At 33.3% G+C, this 25,099-nt stretch overlaps 3 protein-coding genes and 1 long non-coding RNA gene across 8 annotated transcripts; 3 read left to right on the forward strand and 1 right to left on the reverse strand.

The window, feature by feature from the left end:
- The first annotated feature begins 316 nt into the window (after window positions 1-316).
- Window positions 317-17,618, forward strand: LOC119080650. The gene is made up of 3 exons (XR_005088360.1): window positions 317-487; window positions 3,581-3,585; window positions 17,604-17,618. It is a non-coding gene; the product is annotated as an uncharacterized LOC119080650 (long non-coding RNA).
- LOC119080649 (cuticle protein 19) lies at window positions 2,663-7,095 on the reverse strand. 2 transcript variants are annotated; one of them, XM_037189063.1, is made up of 4 exons: window positions 6,870-7,095; window positions 6,689-6,793; window positions 2,880-3,072; window positions 2,663-2,813 (listed from the first exon to the last, which is right to left on the reverse strand). In XM_037189063.1, exons 1-4 carry the CDS (start codon window positions 6,879-6,881, stop codon window positions 2,737-2,739), a joined length of 387 nt encoding a protein of 128 aa, XP_037044958.1. In that variant the 5' UTR covers window positions 6,882-7,095; the 3' UTR covers window positions 2,663-2,736. The 2 variants fall into 2 exon arrangements, with proteins under 2 accessions (XP_037044958.1, XP_037044959.1); XM_037189064.1 differs by having other exon boundaries at window positions 6,854-7,093.
- On the forward strand, window positions 10,788-13,905 carry LOC119080637 (phosphatidylcholine:ceramide cholinephosphotransferase 1-like). Of its 4 annotated transcripts, XM_037189047.1 has the most exons (8): window positions 10,789-11,108; window positions 11,175-11,245; window positions 12,378-12,571; window positions 12,637-12,968; window positions 13,027-13,316; window positions 13,372-13,547; window positions 13,634-13,686; window positions 13,751-13,905. In XM_037189047.1, the coding sequence occupies exons 3-8, from the start codon at window positions 12,428-12,430 to the stop codon at window positions 13,839-13,841; spliced, it is 1,086 nt and encodes a 361-aa protein (XP_037044942.1). In that variant the 5' UTR covers window positions 10,789-11,108; window positions 11,175-11,245; window positions 12,378-12,427; the 3' UTR covers window positions 13,842-13,905. The 4 variants fall into 4 exon arrangements, with proteins under 4 accessions (XP_037044945.1, XP_037044942.1, XP_037044943.1 ...); XM_037189050.1 differs by lacking the exon at window positions 11,175-11,245 and having other exon boundaries at window positions 10,788-11,108; window positions 12,410-12,571; XM_037189048.1 differs by lacking the exon at window positions 11,175-11,245 and having other exon boundaries at window positions 12,222-12,571.
- A 3,412-nt stretch (window positions 17,619-21,030) lies between the features above and the next one.
- Window positions 21,031-23,679, forward strand: LOC119080641 (adult-specific cuticular protein ACP-20-like). The gene is made up of 3 exons (XM_037189055.1): window positions 21,031-21,129; window positions 22,829-23,131; window positions 23,197-23,679. Exons 1-3 carry the CDS (start codon window positions 21,115-21,117, stop codon window positions 23,524-23,526), a joined length of 648 nt encoding a protein of 215 aa, XP_037044950.1. The 5' UTR covers window positions 21,031-21,114; the 3' UTR covers window positions 23,527-23,679.
- The last annotated feature ends 1,420 nt before the right edge of the window (window positions 23,680-25,099 follow it).

The raw sequence follows: 25,099 nt of genomic DNA on the forward strand, positions 1-25,099 counted from the left end.
TTTTTCTTTCTAAAATTACAATGTACAGGCTATAATTGTTGAGTCAACAAAAAAAATTGTCCTAAGTCAACTAAGCCGAACTAACAAATTTAAGTTTTTCCATTTTTACTACTCCTCCCAATGTCATATTGTCCCAGCCAATAAGGGGAAATTCAAAGCACTGAACCTTTTCATCAGAACATTGTTTTAACTAAGTAAACTCGGGGTATTTCTTAGTATTAAATTTACCGACCCCTCTTCCAATATATGCAAACAAGCTCATCAGACAGAAGTCAAAGAATCACCTACAGCCACGAGTTTGGCTTAATAGATCATTGTCAATGTCGTTTGAGATGTCAAATGAGCTGTCATTTTCACAAAGCTATAAACCACAATGTTACAAAAATTTATATGGAGCTGTCATTGTTTCAGGTTAGCTTTGTGAAATTGACAACTCATTTGACACTATTTTGAGGGAAGAAACCGTTATTTGACAGTGATCTATTGGGTCTAAGAATCGAAGACGGTAAGCAATATTGTGTATCTCTCTACTGTAAAGTGCAGTTTACGGTACAACATGCGAACTTTAAGTCGCTCGATATGTTATAGTTTTTTATGATACTAGAACTGTAATTCAGACGGTTGGACGAGATTTTTTATATACTCTGATTGATTTCATGATTTGTTGAATTGTTTCTTAGTTAAGTTTTAAGTTAAACTTTTCTCCTGTTTCTCCTGAATCAGGCCAGTTTCCATGGCTCTGGATAAATATAATAGGGCAATTTTTGTTAAGAATAGAAGCCACTCCATGGGTGGAATTTGTTTCATGATTTGATACTAATTTAGGGTTTAATCAATAAAAATAAAAGAACTGTAAAACTTTGTATCGAAACGTTCACTCCATCTTCGTATTACTATCGGATCTATTTTTGATCTAATTATATTCAAAAGATTGATTTCAAATCTTTTACTTCATTTTTTAATATTTTATAATATATAAGTCCGCATTAGTCAGAACTTCAGTGCAGTTGTTATCGATAACAGGTGAACGACTGATATTCATCAACAGATTGTTTTTGATTAACAGCAAAACTTTATTCATTTGGAAGTTGAAAACTGATTTAAATGAGACATTTATTTCAATGAAACGCAATTCTGTGGGCTGCTTCAGCTTCAACACGTCGAAGAGTCAAATTCTGTCCGAAGGTGTTGCTGTAATTTCAGAGTGCAATCTAAAAATGATGTTGCTCTTAGCACATTAAAATTTACGATCATGATCGTCGGTTATTGTCGTTGTCGGTGTGACAACAATTTTGTCAATATATATACATGTAGCAACAATGTAATAAACGCGTCTTGTCTTAAATGGTGAACTGAATAAACGAAGATTTTTATCAAGGTTGACTACTTCTTTTCACATATTTTTATGGCTTTTGTTTGTTATTAAAAATGTGCCTTGCGGGCTATAAGATGATGCGATATCTGATGAGATGTAATTTTTTTTTAAATGAAGAAAAAAAAACGGTTTTGTATTTTGCTGATGATATTTGGACGGGGGTCTCAATGTACCAGGTTAGATGTTAAATATATTGCAGATATTTTAATGTTTCAAATGAATACACGCATATACCTCTACGTGTTGTGTTAATAATATATTTGGCAATTAAATTAAGATTAATGGTCTTCTTATGATAATTTGTTCAGAAATTAATTTAGCAAATAAAAAGTCTGTCGATTAAAGCACTGAGAATTGCACAATTTATGCAATTTGTTTTGAATGCGACTGCGTGTAGTGATCATTATTACTTGACTTAACTTTTTAACAATAAATTGTGCAATTTTAATGATTAATTTAAAAATGAAAACACAAACGGAATTTATTTAAATCAGCATCACATTTATCATAATAAAGGTTATCGCTTAAACGCCATCCATGTCAGTTTTGATTTGATACAAAATTATAAGATTGGACCGGTTAAAATTAAAATTAATTGCTTTTTAGACAGACATATTATGGCATACAAAAACTAAACGATGGGTAAATATTTTTTATGTTTTTCTCTGTGTAACCTTAACGATATACAGTCCTCTTAGCCTCCTTGTCTCATAAAGTTTGTGCCTTTAAATGTGATGAATATTCCAGGTAATCTTCTCGGTAGTGTAATCATCTGTTACCGAGAACAACGATCTTATCTGTTCTTCTGGTTTTTCACCTTACACCTTAGACTGGTGTACACAATGTGAACTACACATTCTCAGTTGTCCTCTTTACACTGGACTTCAATACCTTCGGGTGGGTGTAATGAACTCTACGATGAGCTTTTGCCATCTTTAGACTTCTTGTTAAGACGTGGTAAGCTCTAGTGATTGATGGAGTAGGGCTTAGGAGTATGAATCAAGGATCTGGATTTAGACAGTGTCTCTCACACAGATTGGAGGTGTGGGTAGACCTGTTTACATAGGTTTACAATTCTCAGTTTGCATTATAAATTTTCATCGCACTTACAGCGTGAATGAGTTCATGATAGATCAACAACTTGCAACCTGTATTATACCCACTAATCAATCGATTAGAAATGATGAAAAACGACTGTTACACTCTAACTAAATGAACCATAGTTACTAAAGTAAAAGAGTCAAGAAGAAATATTTAAAAAAAATTCTTTGCTGAAAATGTAAAATTTTTCTGAACCATTTATTCAACTTCTTTCCTTGTCATTTTAACATTTCAAGATCATTAGCGAGTTTGTTGCCTTGTTAAATGACAGCGATCGGTACATGGTGTTGATATGGTACAGATGATTTTTGTAGAAAATGTGTCGACGGTGGAGCACCTTTAACGAAACATAAAATCCATGAAAAAAAAAAATTCAAATGAAATCGAAAGGCCGCACAACAACCTATCATTCTCGTCTGCACAGTCGATCGAAATCCGCTTCTACCATCGACAACATAATAAACAGATCGAACGTATCCTCCGGGTTGCAACAGTGCATAACGACCAATTACCCGATCATCTCGCTTTTCTTCCCAATGATCCATTGAAACGCCAAACTTTTCATCATCAACATAATATCGGAACGTATAATCAATCTGTAAAAGCATTTAAAATTCTTCGTAATGAGTTTCTGAACAACGACCGGACTGTATAATTAATTTAATTAATTTTTATTGTTCCTCATAAAATTACATCGTTCGTACGTTTAGCTAATTACTGTCAAAGTGTAAGAGTGCTGCAAAATAATTATAATATCGATGATAGTCGAAGCATTTTCTGCCATAATCACTATAATAATTCACCGGTGGAGATGTAGATCAAGCAATGCTTTTCTATGTAACTTTTCTTTCTTTTTCTTTCTTTTTTTTCGGCCAATTAGCTACGAACAAATTGCACAGCGATTTATTACCGGTAAAATGTGTTACGTAAGATGTTGATTTGCTTGTATTTAAATCAATTGCGAATGTCTAACATCATCTCCGTCGCCACCACACACTAGCTTTAATGTATTAGACTGTTTTTCGATATTGTCTGATTAATGTAAATAATGCATGCGAGATTGTGGACTGGATTTTAAATTATATAAAATGTAGTCTATCGAAGTTTTCGTCAGTTCTTGTGGTGAATGTTGAGATCAATTCCTTTCAGAAATTCTATTGAAAATTGTTGTAAAATCTTTTTTTTGGAAAGCAGCTTATGCATGAGCTTTAGTTCAATATACCCTTTGATCGTAAATGGACTTTTGCTCTAAAGATTTTTCTTCATCTTTTGACTTGTGCTATCGGAATCGGGCTACATAAGGAGTTGTTAGTTTTAAAAAAATTGATTACGATTCTGTACACCTATACCGATCATTATACCATATCCGTTCAGTCCCATAGTTCTGTAGAAATTATGAAATTAGGAATTTGAGTAAAACGTTGCTAGTGATTTTCTTTTGAAAAACACTTCACCAAAATCGGACCTTTTTCTTCAAAGCGTTTTCAATTTTACGCTTGTCTGTTCCGAATTTTCGGGCTTTCGAATCAATGCCGAATCGAATTGGCGACGTAAAATACCAATTTCCATTAACAGACATACATCTCTCACAATGCAGTCTTGAGAGTGAAATGTAAATTCAACGAACCATCGTGAGTGTCTTAGAATGTGAGTGATCTATTGAATATAAGATGACACAACGTTCAGTTGGATAATTTAAATCGTATATACGTGAAATGAAATTTACTTTTGTGAATTATTGTTGAGATAATTGTTTTTTTTTCTGTTGGCGTTAGCGACTTGATGTTCATTGTAATTATCGTTTTCTTTTTGGCATTTCAAATGTATAACTTGCCTGATTTATAGAACAGATAATGTGTATGCTGTATGGTTTTTCATATAATCACGACGAATGAATAAAAAAAAGAGATATTATTCATTCAAGAAGATCATAGCACTAAAAATTGAAACTATGGTTATGCTTAAATTGTATTTTGTTAATCATCTTTGTAACTCTATGCTTTCACTTTCGCTTAGAATGTTGTAGTGGCGTAAATAAGGACAGAAACAACATCTCCGGCAGACACGATTTGATGTTGGAATATTGTTATGTAATTAAAAATATTTGGTTGTAGAAAGAGTCTAGTCCGACAGACTTCTTTCCTTTAAAGCTAGAACTCAATGGTACAATAAAGAGTCCATTATTACTAGACTCTTGCTACATATTATGTTCTGAGCATTTTGAGCTATATTAAAGGATTTTATGAAGAGTTTATGAACACTCGGGTGTAGCGTCTTTCAAAAAGCTTTTTATTTTTAAAGAAGTATGTTCCATCCAGAATTGGTTATGAAACAGCTAATACAAACTTTTTAAGTTCAGACTTCCCAAACGCACTCATGAAAACTGAGATTTTGGTACCGAGTGACATTTTAGGATTTTTACTCCTACACGTGTAACTAGAAAGTTACTGTACCGGTATGATAACTACTACTGAAGACTGTGGCTTCAACTTTGAGTACTGTAGAGTTCAAAAAAATGGTTTTACCGCACGGAAAATATCCCTTCCGACTCTGAATTTTTTCAAAATTTTGATACTTTAGAGTATCGTAGTTCCTATGAATGGAAAGTAAAAACATCGTGTTTTGCTCGGTTCGTAGGGAATTCCTAGGGCCATCAAACGAATATAAGATTGATGAAAAATTTTGATGGGTTGTAGACCTATCGCTTTCTTGATGGCAAAATTCTTGATGGAACAACTCAAAAACAATAAACACAACATAAATGTAGCGTACTCTAGGTGGTGATTTTGCCTTTCATTTCTGCAGCTATAATTTTTGTTCAAGTTCATCCTTTTGAACCATAAAGTGCTTGTTCGTTGCATTGTTTTTTTTAAAACAACATCTTCTGTAACTCTCGAGGCAATTAAAAACAAGTTTCAACAATAAAAGATTCACATCCATATGCATTCAAGATCTATATACAAATGAAATAACATGTCTTTTGCGCTACACCAATCTCGTTGGGGAATATGAATCAATACTGTCACTTTAAAATGGCATAACCTTCGGAAACACGCACAAGTCAAACGTCTTGGTTCTAATGCACTCGTATAAAAGCGTTGTTAAACTAGTTATGAATGTGATGCCTACATAATTTCGTTTTCATTCGATGGGACACACTTTTTCATTTCGAATTATGCATTTTGATTCAATTATCGGATTGGTTTCAGTATCGTTTTCGCTTTAAATAGCATGAGCGATTTATTTATTATTTTAATTCTCTTAAATCGAAGAAAAAATGCGATAGACAAGTTAAAAATTGCATTGAACTTAAAACATGAATAGCGAGAAATGGCCTTGGTCATGGATAAACATATTTTTTTTACCAAAACGCAATTTATTACATTGTTATTATGCTGTATTCATCGGCGGGAATGATGATGATGATGTATTTCGTAAAATAATTGCTTGTGGTAGTGATGAGCATATATCCGAAAAATTTGCCAACATTGAACTGTATTGAACGTTTCAATTACCTAACATGGTCGCACGTGGTAGAAATTCGACCTTTCACAGCTAACATACTACATATAACGGCTAACATATTGTCTATATTATACATATCATATATCTGGTCTGCAATTTCTTTTGATATAATTTTAACAGAATAATGCAAAATCTATTACTTCATTAGTTTTGTCAACCAATTAGCTATTTAAGCCGGCATCAGCCAGAGATCACCGCTTTATTTTGTAGTTTTTGTCAATAACAGATGACAAAGTCGTCCATCATTTAGTAAAGCGCTGCAGTATAAAATTTTCATCTGAACAATTTGGTCAACAAGTGAACTCGCACTTGAGTCCCTTATTGCGAATAAAACGTCTCTGACATAAAGTGTTACAAAGCGGTACTTTGTGTAACACAATTTAATGAAGACGATAAGAGTGAGCAAATTACTAAATTAACCGGGAAAATAAACCACCTGACTCCATACCATGTTAAGCAGCACCGTTGATACATTTTCGATGCTAATTGTTCGACTTTCATCATTTTAAATGATCCACGAAATAATTACCATTCTCTGCACGTGAATTCGTTTAATAACAAACATGCTCTTCACATAATGTTTTAATTTAAATATGGTTACATCATCACAAATTATTTTGATTTTCACTCATAAACTATACAAATAACTACACAGGAAAAATAATATCATGGGATGGTAGTACTTACAACATTGTTATCTTTGTAATCGGCAGAAAATTCGGTAAATTGACCAAATGTCAAGTTACGTGTCATCATAAAGAAAATCATCAAAATAATCGACAGTTGATGCATCTGAAAAAAAAATGATATGTAATTATAAAAGCCAATAATGCAATTAAGAACTTCTGTCACGTAATTGGGTAGGTACGTTTATATGCATAAAAACGAATGGTATATTAATAGTGTATATTCGGAGATGTTATTGCATTTCAATGGGGTTCCTTATATGGACACTGTTCGATGCTGGAAGATATGAATCTTCAGGCATCATCATCGCAGCAATATGAAACCCTTTACGTTGGCTGTCTGGTTTTTAAAGTAAAGCCAATTTGTTTCATTTCGTTTTTTGATTTGTTGTTCATTAATGTCCGAGACATATAATTATTGCTGTGCGTATGTCAGACATTTACGAACATTTTATACGATGTACACTGACGAAGATAATAATAATGCCATTTCGATGGAAACATGAATGAAGCAATTTTTACTCAATGGTTTATTACGTTATTATATCAGTAAGTATACGTATACCGACTGTACTGGTGGATGCGTACACAATCTTCTTAAAGGGCAGAAGCTGACATTTGATTCCGGCGAAAAGCATCGGATATTTTGGCTAATTATTAGCAATTAAAATGCTAATTATACGGACCATACGTGGAATGAAATTTAATAAGTCCCTTGGTAATCGTATGAGTGTGCTAATTATTTGCTTTATTGTGGCAAATTAACGTATTTAATATAATTCGTTCCTTTAAATAAATTTACATAAAATTGTATAGCTGACGAAAGAAATGCATTCGCAACAGGTTGAAAAATTGATGGCTGCTTACAGTGAGAAAAACTCGCTTAGTCAACTGCACTTTAATGACATTTTGAAGCTCTTATTGGAACAACAGATCTTCATGATCAACAAAACAAAGTATTTTATAAAAGAAAACTTTCGCGACAAAATTGACTATTTCAGTCGATCCTTTTTTGAGTTGCGCAATTTTGCTCCAGCAATCTTCAACTGAATTCACGAAATGGCTCCAAAGACATACACACACTAAATAGTATAATCTATAAACATATTGTCTGTTTTCTACCTTATGAGTAGCACTGATTAGCTTAGTTTGGATTTTTTTTTAAGCAAGTTGTGTGTGTGTTCATTTCATTAACCATTGTCATCAGTTCAAAAATGAACACGAAGTTCATGTCTCTGTCCATGGGAAATTTCCACGTGCAGCATCATTTTAATTATTTGTTACAAAAATATAATAACAAGGTGTGAATTTTGAACACTTATAGCCATAAAATGCGGGACTTATGTGGAATTTATACAATCAAAAGATATAAAAAAATTAGCTCACAATGAAATCACGCTATAAATTTGACAGAGTTACTATTCCCACACGAGTGTCATTAGTATTTTTTTAAAAGTTTTATTCACTTTTAGAGGAAACAACAAGTCGAAAGTAACGAGTAATATTGTCGTCTCGTGCTCAAAATGTAAATTCCATCATTCCTTAAACGCAACAAATTTCGATTGAAAGTCTTTTTCTCTTATTAAACTGGATAACAAGAATCAAATTAAAAATTTTCTGGTTACAAGCTTAATCTGAATCTACACTACAGCTGACTGCTGACAATCATTTTTACATGTAACAGTAAATGGCACTTTGCTCATATGGAATATGCATTTAAGTTGCTTAATCACGTAAGCCACAGTACAAACTTGCTTCCTAATTTTTATTTTGACGAGTTACTAGTTACTGCAATTATATTACTGAAGCCTTACTACTTTGCCCACGTAAAAAATCTTATTTTCGTATCGTAGCTGTTACAGCTGTTTCTCTGAATTTTCTGATTTCGTGTGCTATTTGAAATGACAAATAAGACAAACCAAGAAGAACAGCTTCGATACGAATGTTGTATTTTTTACGTTAAAATAATGCAATAACGAATTACGTAAAGTATACTGCAGTACATTGTTAAAATCCCCGAAAGAAAATAGAGAAGAGTCCTTTGTGCCACCGAGAATTGAAATACGACTCTTTTCAGCACTCATTTAAGTGTTGTAAAGTGACTTATTTCAGCACCCATTTGATGTGATATTACAACACTCAAAGCAGTGTTGATATGGAATTTGTATGAGTTGTTACAGCATTCGTTTGAGAAAATGCAAAGCAATGTGATCGATCAAATTTGAAGAGTGATTGTTTACAATGAAAATTATGATTTTTTGTGCTCTTGTCTATTTCAATTCTCGGTTGGCACAAAGCATGATGTGTTACACGTATTGTAATGAGATTTTTTCAGCACACGACCCAATTTTCCTTAATAGTGCTGAAAAAATCAACATTACAATACTTGTAACACAACATACTATTACCTTACTAAAGAGTGTCTGAATTCGAGATAGCAAATACTTCCCTTGTATAGTAACCTACTATTACATAACAATGGATAAAGATGTTAACTTATCAATTTGATGATAGTCACCGACTATTGCTTGAGAATACGGAGGTAATCTAGTGATCAATGTTTGTAAGAATTCATTCTAAATTAAATTGTCTTTCGGAACAGACGTGTTTGTCTCTAAATTATTTCTTTCTGATACTTCAGTAGCTTCCCCAATCCTGGAAAACCAACAGGTTATGGGCCCAGGACACGGCAGTTGTGATAGTGAAAGTTAATGGAATATAAAGTCGATAGCGGAGCGTTATCACTGATAGTACATAGGTGGACTATCGTTATCCGCATTAAAATCGATAGTGGGGGGCTATCGCCGATGGCAGTGGACCATCGCAAACCGACCGAAAATCGATAGTGGAGGGCTATCGTCAATGGCAGTGGGTCATTGCAAACCGAAACAAAAAGTCGGTGACAGTGGGTCATCGCTAATAGCAGTGGGCTATTACAAACGAAAAGTCGATGGCAGTGGGCTATCGCCGGCAGCAGTGGGTTGTCGCAATTGAAAGTCGTGGTTGAGTCAAATCATATTAGCAGTGGGCTGAATGACACCGGTTGCAGCGGCTGAATCGAATCGTGTGTGCAGATGCAATTCGTTTAGCAGTTGGCTATTTGGAATTGAACAGTTGAACCGAACCAAACGACATGGCAGTAATATAGAAAAGTGATTCATTTGTACTTTGAGTACACATGGACAGTTCCAGGTCATATGAGTGGTACAGTGTTATTTGATTTATTTTTTTAATGTACATTTTCGGAAATTGTTTTTAATCAAATTTTAAATTATCAATCGTTTGAGGGGGTGTATAATATATCAAATTGAGAGGGTGTGTTAACTTATCAATTTGATGTAATCATAGTCACCGACTATTGCTTGAGAATACGGAGGTAATCTAGTGATCAATGTTTGTAAGAATTTATTCTAAATTAAATTTCTTTCGACTCAAAGCAGTGTTGATATGGAATTTGTATGAGTTCTTACAGCATTCGTTTGAGAAAATGCAGAGCAATGTGATCGATCAAATTTGAAGAGTGATTGTTTACAATGAAAATTATGATTTTTTGTGCTCTTGTCTATTCAGTTCTCGGTTGGCACAAAGCATGATGTGCTATAGACTTTGGGGAGGTCACGCAGATACAGATACGCGGGTTACACACCACAGTTGATGATAAAATGGCCGATTTCATACAAAAATTCACCTACTCTGATGATTCTCGTCGTCTTGATGATGTAGTCAATTTTTTTACATATAAAATCATCAGAAGTGGTGTGTTCCCGCGTATCCTCAAAGTATATAGCCTTGAATTTTCCTACAATACTTGTAACAACTTACTATTTTATTGAATTTTTTATACATAGCTTTTCGCTCTTATTTTCGATGCTATTACATGTTGTGGGACAGTGACGGAGATAACGCTTTATGGCTTTTCGCAGGCCCCAACGAATATGTTCTCCATAGCATAGTATTTAATACCGAAATTTCATATGAAATTGATAAGTAAAGATAACTGAGATAATCGGCTCATTATTCATCGTATCGATTTTTTCCATTTAGTCATATTGATACGATAAGAAACAAAATTTTTTTAAAGTTAATGCAGAGCAGATAAATTAAATAAACCATCGCATTCGCAAATTACAAGTGTAACTGTTCGAACATTTCCTAACGTGTTAACCGTCTACCTGAAGTTAGATTGTTGCATCGTTATCAAACTTAAAAAGTTTATTTACGATGCTTTAGTACCGTTTTAAATCTAAGTCTATTTTTTATACACATTATTTATAATCGCGTAAAAATACCGAAATTCGGAAAATATTGCTGAAGTGCAGTGTCACGTTGATTATGGAATGATAAGCAAGTTTTGTTGTGGCATTGCCGGGAACGTGATTCAATACAATTTACCTTTATATTGACCAATTGATCTAAATTGAGTGAGTGATGAGTGTGATGAGGACCTATTCTATTTGAATCATAAACTTAAGCTTTTTGTTTTTGAGATTAATCCATACGGAGTATGTAATCTTCTACTCTTGACACTGTTGGCAGATTATTCATACCTGATACGACTGTTAGTACTTTAAGTAGCACGTCATCAATACAAAATATTTTTTGCCTGTAATGCTGACTTTGTGAAGATGATTCAAAGTTGGGAAATTTTTTGGCAATAAAAGTTTTCGCTACACTGCCATTTTGGTGAAATATTTGGGAATATCAGGAATCTTTTGAGAAATTAAATTGCTTGAAATAGGCATTTTTGCAGTAGTGCGAATTCATCTACATGATACCAAAACAACAGTAGGAACAATGGTACTATATAAATCAAAACGTCTCTATAGGTACTTTGCTGCTTGACCATCTTTAGAAAGTGGATTGCATAAAATGATTTTTGTTTTAATTCTCTAAAGACAACCGCGTGTAAGATCTTCTTCGGATTTGGATAGCGTTCGCTAGTAAATTAGAGCAATTTCTCCATACGACTCTATCCATTATCAGTCGTACTTCGACGTATAATAATAATTGCGAGTCGAGAGTCCTAAATTAGGACTTCTTATCTTTCTTCTTTGCAAATTAGAACATTGGGAGTGAAAAACGTCAAGCAGCTGTTCAAAGGACTTATAGAGAGCCTACAACGATATTTATAATGTCATTACAGCAATGTTCTGCTTGACTGCAAAGAATGTCAATTAATCAAGTTCTCTATAAACTAAAATGTTCACAATACAACTATTACATGCAATATTGAAGACAATAAAATGACCTAAGAATTCCACTTTGTCATATTGCAAACGCATCTACAAAAACATTAGAACACACCTCATGACACCATCATGCATTCGCACTGTCGATACATATTGGTATTTTAAAAAAAATATATTTGCTGAGACATGTGAAAACGTTATCAGAATTTTTGTTTGCTGCAAAATTTGTGAATAAAATTGACGACCGGATTCGACAGGTTATTTGCTTTTGAGAATTTTATATCCATTATAGGCTCGGTTTTTGACGCAGTTTTAAGTTTTTCTGAAAATCAATACCCAGATTAGGTAGTACTAACAGAACAGTTCCGAAGAGTACTGGTTGTAGTTGATAACTCCTACATTGTAATATACAGACCTGTTGTTCATTATCAAAGCTTAAATTTCAAAATCGAAATAGCTCAAACTCAACTCAATCCTGTCAATTGTGTCTTTTGTGTTCAGCGCCTTAAGGGACTTGAGCAAATTTCAAACAGTAATAAAAGCATAATCAAATGCCTGCAAACAGCTTTTCGAATGGAGGTTACGAGAAAGTATCCTTGCTGGACGAATTCGATGAAAATGAAAATTGTTTCAATAATACATCGGTTACCGAAACGAAAACCAATGGAAACCACACATACAATTTCGAATTTTCGGTAAGTGCGCCGTTATTTTTTCCTTTTCTGCTCAACTAAATTCAAATTTCATGATCCATCAGCAGCCAGCAGATTTTGGAGTAACCAAAAATGGCCACATTCCGGACACAAAGGTAGAAATGTATCCAGAAAAATTTTTCGAAGACGATCCAAAATTTCCGAAAGAAAAGCGAAAATTATTATTCGCCTTTCTGGCAATGGTTGGCGGTTTCATTATCAATGATGTGTCCATCGTTCTAACTCATCAAAAGGTTCCCGATAAACAATTACATCCGCCGTTGCCCGATATTATGCTGGATAATGTTACGAAAGTTCGATGGTTGAACGATGTAGCTGATATTTTAGTCATTTTATCAATTTTACTGTCTGTGTCAATTGTTGCATTGCATAGGCATCGGTAAGATTTTCCTCTAATTTTGTGTGGTATAGAGATGAAGTTTTTGAATTTACTTCAGGTGGATACTATGCAGAAGAGTCTTCCTGCTCCTGGCCATGCTATACAGCTTTAGATCGGTGACAATGTACGTAACAGTATTGCCACTAGCGAACGACCATGTGTACTGTTCTCCAAAAATGAGTGAATCCCTTTCAATTGGACAAAAAATTCTTACAATTGCGGAAGAGGTTCTGAAGCTATTGCAATCTGGAGGCCTGCCAATAACTGGCAAAAAGACCATGTGCGGAGATTACATTTATTCCGGACATACAATCATCCTGATGATGGCCAATCTTCTTGTTAGTGAATGTTAGTATCACAAATACTTTAAATTGCGTTGCTTTACTACATCCAATCGATTAAGATATTCCAAAGCGTTACAATTTACTTCACTGGATGTCCTGGATTACCGCTTGGATCGGAATGATTTGTCTGTTGGTTTCGCATGGACATTATACTATTGATGTGATTGTTGGTTACTACACAACGACTAGACTGTTTTGGATTTATCATACATTTTCCAACCACACTGATCTGAAGGTAGGGAGAATAAAACTTGTTTTCTTCATATTCTGTTATTCTCTGAATAGCGAATATAACAAAATAAATTCAAAATAATTTTGTAGATAAGATCATCAGCAAATTCTTTGTCGAATATTTGGTGGTTTCGTGCCTTTCAGTGAGTTTGCTGTTTCACAAGTGAATATTGTTATGCAAAAAATATTTTACATTTTCTGTTGCAGATACTTTGAAGTTAATGTATCAGGAAAATTGCCAAAAGAATACTCAATTTCCAGATTGCGTAGAAGAATACAGACATTTTCATCTAGATAGAATTTTGTTAGCATAATTAATTTTTTGTGATTGTAATTGTTATTTATTGACGTTTTGGACATAAATGGCGCTTTAAACTGTCACATAAGGCTGTTCATCTGTTATCGATAAGGACGACAAAAATAATGACAAGCTCTGGGTAATATGGTCTTTTATGCATGTTAAAGAAATTGAAGTACAAGATTTGAAATCAACCGATTGAAGTAATAGACCCGATAATAATACTGGTCATATAATAATTCGTCGATCGAAATTATGTTTCCCTTTATTTTTCTCTAAAATTCTTCGATTATGGAGTTGTTCAGGAGTTATATTATAGATTCGTGATCCATATCGTCGATCTCGTGACAAAGACGCTCATCCAATATAAATACAAATAAGACAAACAAACAACTTTACAACGTTACCAGAACTTTCTTACGATCTTCCCTTTCAAAGAGGATCCGTGAAGACCATACTGCCCTGTTATGCTATAATATCGCAAAGGAAATAAAGACCAGAAGCCATTGGTTCCATTCATATTAGAAATTTACATTTACTATTCTAGATTCATGTTTAGAACAATTTGCTAGAGTGAAATCTAGCTGCCTAAATATTAAAAATAAGAAATACTCTCAGTCGAGGAAGTAGGTTGAGTGTGGCAGTACACACATGTCGTGTGCCTAAATAGTTAGTTATGCAAAAAGTAGCGAAAAGTGGATGTTTTTCATGCGTCAATTGATTAACTTCAGCAGTGAAAATATGCTTGCTGTGGGAAGGTCGTATTTCGAGCCGAAGGTAAGGAATGAATCTGACACGTCGAGACTTACATTGTACTTTGTTGTCTTGCGGCCAGAAAATCTGGCTTTGAGCGAGACGGTAATGAGTCGTTTTCTGGCAACAAGACAACAAAATCTATCATAAACCCGAAAAATGATTTTTTATTTTAAATGTCAAACGTTAAACAGTTGATATCAGAATTGAAAGTAGATAAGAGCTGACTAAATGAATGTTCTGAATTTGTCGTGTGTTAGAGGTAGAGGCAATTTGTTTATTTTCAATTATAAAAAAAAAATGTGGATTATTAACAAAGATTGCAGACTCGGTGGCTTGTCTTCTTGGTAGAATCTTCTTTTCTTTAAATTATTGACAGTGGTCTTAAGTCCATCATAAATAAATATTTTTTTTTTGAGACAATTCTATTACCTTTCAAATATTCGAAGTCTGCTGATTTTAATTCGGATTATAAAACTTTTAAACATCGGTGTTGCTCTCACATGTCTGCATGTACCGACTAAAGTAATAATTTAATAAAAACCTCATGCCACGCAAATGGACCAATAAATAATTTATTGATAAACTGCACTCTTTCGTTGCATATTATTTAATCCACTTTCGAGGAAATGCTACATTAATACCAATTTGAATGTATTAGCACATTATACAACGACTAGCATTATAATGCAAAGTCGTTTAATTTAATTGACCATTTTGAAGAATATAGGCGGCCTATTCTTACAAAAAGTACAAGCCAAACTTTACAATAATAGAAACATAAACAACTTAACAGCTGAAATTGTTATGGTAAATTTTGATTTACAGGGACCCTATTCTATATTCTGATATACAAATGTTTTATAGATACACCTTCAGATCGTCCTAAGCAGCTTCGACCGATTTATGCAAAATCCGAGGCAAAATCTGTTACTTCATTAGTTTTAACATTATTTTCTCTGTAACATCGAATAATCGATAGTAGGAAGTCGATAATCTACTGCATGTTAACCAGCGCCAACATGTTACCACTCCCAGCGGTCACATTATATCAACTATTTACTACTACTAGGATGAAGTATTTCATAAAGTGAGATTAAAGTTTCGAATAGTCCACGTGATTGTAACACCCTGTATGTGCATTTCCTATACGAACTAAACATTACTTAATATCGTAATCAGTTGAACTAAATCAGAAGCCCATTTTTATTACTCGTAAAATATGCACCTGATATTTTACTAAAAAAAAGTCTTCCAAGAACACTGCTGGAGGTATTTTGTGGGCGTTTTGTTTATGATCTTCAAAATGTAGCGAATTTTAGCATGTAGAGAATCCAAATATTTTTACTCTGTTTTTTTAAAGGTGTAACGTACGTGTGATATTATCATAAATTATTGTTCTTATCAACAATCAACACATTGAAAACAGCGGATATTATCAATTCAGTTGAACTCGTTTGAATTTTTAATAAGTCAATAGTCGTTGCTGTCCGAGATCTGCGAAGTACACGCAAAAAACGGGCTATAAGTACAACAACAAAAACTGAGAGAAAGTGGTGGTTTTTGGAATAAATTTATTGTAAAATGATTATAGGACACGTCCATTGAATATCATATAATGCATTGTGTAGACATTATTCGCACATTGCGTACATAAATTGTATTCGATTTCGTTGTGAATTTTTTTTTATTATTATCATTGAGCAAGAGATATGTGGTTTCGTTTGAATATACTTTATGATCATTGCAAGTTAAGCCTTTGAATTTATTTAAATTTCTTCTTTACATACGATAATGGCAGGTAGGTAGGTTGGTGGGCAAGGACCATTTAGCATAAAACAATAATATTTCATTTACATAAGTATGAATATTCGTTGCAAATATTCAATTTCATTTTTAAAAATTGCTGATGTTGACCGCTTATGAACTCTACCAATCAATAAGTACCGGCCCAGCTAAAGAAGACTCGACGTTGGTTTTTTTACAAGATTAAATCTCAATGTCCCTGTACATTCAGCGTGACTTCGTTTTATCTGAACATCATTTATTGACACTTTCTTTGTTTTTTTCTTGTACAACAAGCTTAACGTCATAACGATCATAACGTCCACTACTTCTTCTATGTATTAAAGTATCGCCAGGTATATGAAACAAAATCTTTTACTTCAGTTTTTTAAATTGTGGTAACTCATTTTTCCACTTTCAACAATACATAAAAGAGGCGAGATGCTTTTTAACCCAGCCCAGCATATCATGCGTATTATGTTCGAAAAATTGTGGTAATATTTGGACGTGATACATAAATAATCGACTTTCGGTATGCTTTACATTTAATATCGTGTTATTGGTAGTTGTGACATCAACGGCCTGTTTAAATATTCAGTATATCCATCGCTTGCACAGAACCTTTTTCTTTGTTGTTGTATTCCATAAAGACTACATAAATGCATCCAAACATAGCTCCCGAATGGATGCACCTAAGTGTGAATAGGGATTACAAATAGATGGGCGTCGACATATACGAATTTTCTAGCATGTTGCATTCGAAACATATACAATGCTGAAGTGATTTGATTCAATTTCTGGTGTAACCTCGGGCTACAACAAGCCTATATTGCCCGTCTTTGTTCTAGCAAATGTAAAATGCTGTCACAAGTACAGAGCGAGTGTGCTACCAAATTTGAAAACAGATCCAACCTCTTCGATCTGTTTCTAGTTTACCCACATTAACTACTATATCTATATCACATCACATTAATTCAGTTTGAATGCAAATTTGACGTGAAAATCTGTAATCAATATTATTAATCACTAATGCACGCTACACTGAAATTTTATTCATCGGAATTCTTAAAGAAATTTGCACCATGGAAGAAAATGTTTTCAGGATTTTAAGATTCATTACACTTGATGTTTAGTATTCACACCTAACACTAACACTTTTTGAAAATATTCGCGGACAACAACATTTTGTGAACGCTGAATAAATTTCCGATTTAGAGTTGGAAGAATAAAAAAAAACTTACCGAACTTACTATGTTATTGAGGTGTGTTTGAATCGACTAACGAAATAATTCTAAGCTAAATATTATATAATTTGTTGCTGAAGAGCTGATGTCTAAACGTTAGAAAAATGTTCGTAACCTTAATCAAGAGAGACTCAATACTCAAGCGTTAAATACTTCTAATTCCAATCTTTGAAAATTATCAATCAATCTCAACATTTCGCAGCGATCATCCGGCGAATAGTCTAGCTACACTAAGAGAGTTGTTCGGCACATATTGAAATATTATTTTCAAAATTCGGTGAGGACGAAATTGATGAAAGTTTAAATATAGCATTACATATTGTCGTGGTAATGTCTCAAGAACTATTTCTTTTCTTCAGTTCTTCAGTCTACCATGACAGGTTGACAGGTAGTCTTATTGATTGAATATGTTTTATACACAAAATGGGCTACCCTAATTATTTGAAGTTTTTGATTTCTCGAGTTTTTTTACTATCAAGTACTATCCACAACTGTTATAACTCAACTAGCAACGGACTACATAAAATTTTGTAATCATTTACAAAAAAACGATCTATGCACAACCCATCTGATACATCTCACTTAATATTTTGTTTGTTTTACGCAAGTGTAATCATAATTTTTCGAAATTAAAATCTTCTTCGAAACCTTATTTACGCGATGTACGAAAGAGCACAGAGTGCACCTAATCAATTCGACGATCTCATAATTATTGGTTTGATGGTAAATGTTACCCATACCGACGGTTAACGTGCAATCCGTAAAAAAAACTGTGGAACTCATTAGATGCATGATACAAGATTGGGTAAGAAATGTTTTTGATTGATTTGTAGTTCGTTTAGACAATTATTTAAAAAAAGATTTAACTTACGATAATCGTCTTTTTTGACATTATCGGAATATTATGGGACAAGGCATTTAAAGATCAAGTTAGAGGTTTTTTTATGTCTGAAAATATGATTCAATTTTAATCGAAGTCCACATTAATATAGTCCAAGCTTCGGCAATAGTGATATGATATGTGTGATAACGATGATGTCGATAATAGTATGAAAAAAGGCATTAGATGTGCAATTGTGGCACGGGTCCGCAGGTACTTTGCACCAAGATTCATACAACGTCTTATGCAACAGCGGCATCTAAAGTAGCGTTCGAACAATATGATGCTGAGTTGCAAAAAATAGTTTATTTTGCAGTGTGTGTGAGAGGAGATCAAGAAGATATTACTACTCCTTTTAGTGTGAAACGGAACTCAACCTTTAATGTATGTTTTTCTATGCGAAAAACCAAATTAATTGCTGCTGTTTTTTTTTCCATAGGTGAAAAATGTAAAAAAAACTTTAAGTAGAGTTGAAATATCGGCGTACAGGTCCAGCGTCGTTTAGGAAAAACGTTGTTCCTTACCAATGCTATTTAGTCTTTCAGCTTTCCTTTATGTGACCAGGGCCTATTTTTCGAGAGTTAATTCCATAAAATTCCTCAATTCTTTTTACTTATTTATTTCCAAGGCCACATATTGAACAATTTCTGGATTTTTTAGCTGATTTCGACCATGTGTAAGCCAGTCGAACAGTTTTGAATGATCATTCTCAAGATTCACGAACAAATTTGTGAATTTTCGGAAATTTTAAGGAATTTAGGGATTTTAACTCACTAAAATAGACTCTTTGTGACATTATGTGGTCGTTTGATTAAAACGAACAGATCTTCGCAGAGTGTTTCGAAATAGGACATTGCGCTAAAGAAAAATTGACAAATAAATAGAAAATAGAAAAGCAGTAGAAACCTATAGATAATACAACTAAAATTCATATTTTATGCAGTCCATTAATTTTTGTAATCAAATTTTCAACCATTAGAAAATTCCATAAAATTTTATGCAACTTTTCCACTGCACTTTTATATTTCAATGTGTTCAAATAATCGAAATGCAACGAATTAATTTAAAAAAAAGCTCGGTTTTGGCATTGGAATTTTAAAATTTGTTTGAACAAATTAGCACATCTGTAACGCGGTGATATGGTTTCTGCATCATCGAATTTTATTTTGTAAGTTCTGTTTTTATTCAATAAAATCGAATGAAATGTTCAATTATAATTTTTTTTTATTAATAATTTTTGCAATCAAATAATATGCCTCCATGGTTTGTTGCCCATGCCCATATATATGTTTTGGTAAATTTGGTGTATATTTATATACATACGTAGAACATACAGAGCAAAAGTTCATTAGATATGTTTTTCAATGTACAATAATTGGAAATAGTAGATTATTGTGCAAGACAGAAATCGTCAGTCAAAACGAAATTGCACTAGTGTGGAAATGACTTTTAGAATGGCTTGAGCAAAGTATTCTTTTCTCAACTCTGTGACAAAAGTAAAGTTATGGAGTGATGGAGGCCTACAATCTACACGTCTTAAAGAAGCACGCATGACTAAGTGGCATAAATAAAAACTTTGAAGCTCATACTTCATCGCAATATTAAATTATTAAATCATTGGAAAGAGGAGATATAACTAAGTAAGACAGAAGACAAGCCGCGCAAATATTTCTTAGCATAAATAATTGGACACATATTTCAGCAGTTTTCCTATCGAATCTATTACTTCACTTGATCTAAATGTTTTCAAGAGATTGGTTTCAATTCTTTCACTTCATTTTACTTTACATGAACGCATTAGTGAGAGCTTGTCGCTTATTCCTGAATTCATTATCGATAACAGATGAAAGCCATCGGTAACAGGATATTGACCATAAACCATTAAACCATAAATAGAGGGTTTAATTAAATTGATCTCAATTTTTAAGAAGTAAATTCAAATATTTCCCGAGGACATAAAAATTTGATTTACGCTATCAAACGCTCTCACTTTCATATTATTTTGACGTAAATTGTGAGTGCGTTTAAGTTTAATTGGCCGTTCGGACATACCTGTTCTGTACTTTGATTGTATAATTCTCCTGTAAGGCGCATGATTCGTGGAATTTGGTGCCCACAAGTAAATTTATTAATTAAAGGTTAAACAGTCTCTGGCATGATTAGACAAACCCACATATTGTCCAATTTCAATTTCAGCAACAATTTGGAGGAATTTCATGAAAACAATAACAATTTTCTTCACGTTAATTTGCTTGTTATCGTTATTATTATTGGAGGTGAATTACATGCAATGTGCATTTTTCTGATTTAATTTGCTAACAAAAAAAAGTTTATGGTTTGCTAAGCAAATAAACCGTTTTTAATGATTAACATGGACAAATTATTTGATTTTATAATAAAACAATTTTTTTTATGTAATTTTATGAAATTCTTGACCAATTAACTGAAATGTTCATATGGATGGTGTTCTTTGGTTCAAATCGTTTGATGTATATAAGGCGGATGGGTGCCAGTTGTAAGTCAGTCAAATTTGCAGTACTGAACGGTTCGGTAGACTCAGTAAATTTGTTTAACAATACAATTAAGTTAGTGATTTGTGAATAACTAGAAAATGTTGTGCCTTAAGGTATATAACCATCAACATTGTGACTATCTCTTGCTTGAAAAACGAAATTTTGAGGATAACATTTTTGGAAACTATCGAAATTTGAACTATACGAAGTTCTGTCGCACTTATCGCTAAGTGCTAGAACAAAACTTGCGGCTCAAAACCAGTAAAACGACTACGAACCTTCATGGAAGGAGCAATGTTCCATATTTTACTGAATAATCTACCACTGTATTACCCAAGTTATAGACGTTATTCGTATAGGCGATGTTGCAAGAATAACCTCTCTATAACAGTATGACTATTCAATATTCCGAAGTTACAAAATTTTTCCCTGAAATTAGTATGTTTTCCAGGTAAAATTAAGTTTTGTAACTTCGGAATATTGAATATCTTGTATAGAAGAACCTTTTATTACCTGTTACAGACGGCAAGCATGTGACCAGTATTATTATCGATTCCAATACTTCCATTGATCAAAGTATTTTTAATCTGTTGATTTCAAATCTTGTACTTCAATTTGTTTAACATGCATTTTCCTACATAAAGGACAATATTACTGAGAGCTAGTCAAATTTTTTGTCGTCGTTATCGATAACAGATGATAGCCGTATGTGACAGGTTGAGAATTGGGTATATCACGTAATCGCATGGCAACTACATGGTGTGAAAGTGGTACCAAAAACTGAAGCAGAAAATTATATGAACGAAAAAAGACATAGCTGACATTTCCTTGATTTCCCTTTAAAAAAAACGCGCTTCCTATTAACATCAAAGTTTTGATTTGTATGTCATAACAGACTAGCAATTTTTCGAATGAATGAAAATTCAAGATTTAAGTTGAACGAAGGGAAGTATATTTTCCATTTCCATTTTTAGTATTGAACAAACTAGAGTCTTCAAAGCAAGTTTTGAGACAAAATCAAATTGTAGACTTCGAACCACCAATCACATCATAATTTACGGCTTTAATTAGAGACTTTGAGACAGCTCTGTCATATGTTATCGACAAAGACAAAGACGAAAAAACTATGCGATATGTCTGTCGCAAAAACGTCGAAGAAAATAAGTAATAAATTCGATAATAATACCTGCCGTCCGTGAAAGGTTAATTTTCCATGCAACCACACAGTGCCTTGGGATGTATAACAACTATGTCGAACCTAAAGTGGCAAATTAATAATAAAATAAAACGTCGACTGGTGTAATCAATGCTGTCAGTAGTAATCGATCGTAAAAAAATTATCGCTATCAAAATTCAATTCGTCAAAATTGCAAGAATATAAATAAGTTTTCAGAATTTTTATTCTGAAAAATGAGTCGCGTCTAATGTTGTCAAGGAAAAATTATTGCCCCAATATATCACTGATACAAGTCTTAAATAGAAACCTGAATCATCTTCATTGTCTGATATAACGATAAAAAAAAAATCATTTTTAAGTAAATCAGACTTCTCTGTAATTACAGTCGAAACGCAACACACCCACATTTTTTGCATCGAAATAATAACACATTATAGGAGCGAAAAATAATATCATCATTAATTCAATAAATCGAATAAAGCGATAATATCCATACCAATACCTAGTATATACACGTAATGTGCGACGCATAATACATGTATAAATCAAATTAATTTATATCGATGCACTCGTAGAGCAATTATAAATTTATGTTATTTTTCTGTTGACCTTCAATGTTTATATTTTAATTTAAGATCACAATCGCACTTGCATCGATTGGAGCTATATATGCGGGAATCATTGATCATCAACAACATGGATATCATATTGTAACAAAGCATGGCCATCATTACGGTCAGAATGATGGTGGTTATGGAGGTGGTGAAGGATATGGAGGAGGAGGATTCGGTGGCGGAGAAGGGTCAGGAATCGGCGGCGGTAGTTTCGGCAACGGTAATTTCGGCGGCGGTAGTTTTGGCAACGGTAATTTCGGCGGCGGTAATCTAGGCGGATATGGAGGAGGATATGGTGGTGATTATGGTCATCATGACTACTATGTAATATATAGAAACAAATCGCGTTTCAAGGAGCACAGTGCACAACCATTTTTTATATTTTCCAGGAACATCCTAAATATAAATTTGACTATGGAGTAAAGGACCCTCACACCGGTGATCATAAAAAGCAATGGGAAACTCGTGATGGTGATGTTGTGAAAGGCGGATATACATTGGATGAACCAGACGGTACTACTCGAGTCGTTGAATACAAATCCGACAAACACAGTGGTTTCAATGCTATCGTAAAGAAAATCGGACATGCTCATCATCCACAAATCTATGCCAAACATCATGGTTATGATGGATTCAGTGGAGGCTATGACGGTGGACATGGACATCACGAAGCAACAAGTTACAACTATTTACATCAGGACCATCACGGACATCATTGATTTTATTACCACCTTTCCCATTCCTATAACTCTTTTAATTATGTGATATAAGTGAAATTATTTATTGTAGTCTTGTGACTCGTTTTCATCTTATTGTAAATAATAGTCAGCAGATCTTTTAAATAAATTTATTTTTGCAAAGAAACAATTTTGTCTTATTAAGCAGGACATAAGTTTTCGGTGACGAATAGTTATTTATGCAACCAAGTGATAAATGCTTGTTAGGCACTAGATGTTGCGAAAATCGATTGTTAGTACTTCAATTTCGTGTTACTTTTTCCGATCATCATACTTATCTGTATTTAGTCTAATTTACTTTCAATTCCCTTAATTCCCTATAATGTATTTCCAGCCTATTCTGGCCAATTCCTTATAATTCCATCAATTTCTTGTATTTCCATCAATTATTTACCGGAGAGCGGAGTATCAGGGAAACTGCAATATAACTAATCGTATAATCTAAACATGCTTCTTTCAATACGCGTAAAGCGTTTAAAAATAATCTGTTCAATTCAAAACGCACGTTTAACACATTCAAAATAATTGCGGCTTGTCAACTTTCGGCACCCTGGACTTTACTTAAATAGTCGTGGAATACCTCCAAATAAATTTCTAAAAATCTAGAATTCAGTTTCGGATTTTTAGAAATATATTTGGAGGCATTCCTCGACTATTTAAGTAAAGTCCAGGGTGCCGAAAGTTGGCAAGCCGCAAATAATTTCAATGTGAAGAAGAATTAACCTAGATCTAAATCTTTTTGGGATTAACAGTACGCGACACCGAATCTTTTTTAGAATTTAAATTTAATCCCCTCAGGGATTACTTGAACTTATCCCCAAATGAGTAATCCCTAGAGGAATTAAATTTTAATCTTTTAGGCCCTGACGTTTGACGCTTGTTTACTAGTTTACTCATTTTAATCTGATCTAAATGTTATTTGAAATGCAATAAAAAAAATATTCTAACTACTTTTACTTCAGAAAAAAAAAATTAAAAAAACGATTTTTACGGATTTTGTGATATTATAGTTTTTATCTAAACGTCTGATATGAGAAGAAGCTTTTTTGTGAATCTGGAATGAGAAATGTTTTTATTAAACAGAATTTTTTTTTTATTCACCTGACGAGATTTGAACCCGGGACCTTCTGCACTTCAGTCTACGATCTTACCACTGCTGCAATTTGTTCTTAATCCCAACGTGGCTTATTTTGAACCGTTGTTTCAAAGAAATTTAAATTCAAAAATGTCTGGTTTCCCGTGGTTCGCGGCTAAAATTGGCCTTCCTGCCAATTTCGATTTAGAATTTCTCTATACTATCTTTGTAATGTTTACATTGATTTAATGATTTATTGAATCTGGTAGTTGTTGAATTTAGTTGTGTGTTCAGATACTTGTATAAATCAAGTAGTCTTTCGTTATGATTTAGTATGCTTTGGGTTGAATAGTTTTTCTCACTTCTCATCAAATTATTGTCTGGAAAAGATCGTTTTTCAATAAATATCTCCACTTGTAAACTTGGAAGTTTTTCATACGAATAGAATCGGAATTAGAAAAACCAACAGGTTATGGGCCC

This window comes from Bradysia coprophila, unplaced genomic scaffold, assembly GCF_014529535.1.
Source record: "Bradysia coprophila strain Holo2 unplaced genomic scaffold, BU_Bcop_v1 contig_350, whole genome shotgun sequence".
NCBI classification, from domain to species: Eukaryota; Metazoa; Arthropoda; class Insecta; order Diptera; family Sciaridae; genus Bradysia; species Bradysia coprophila.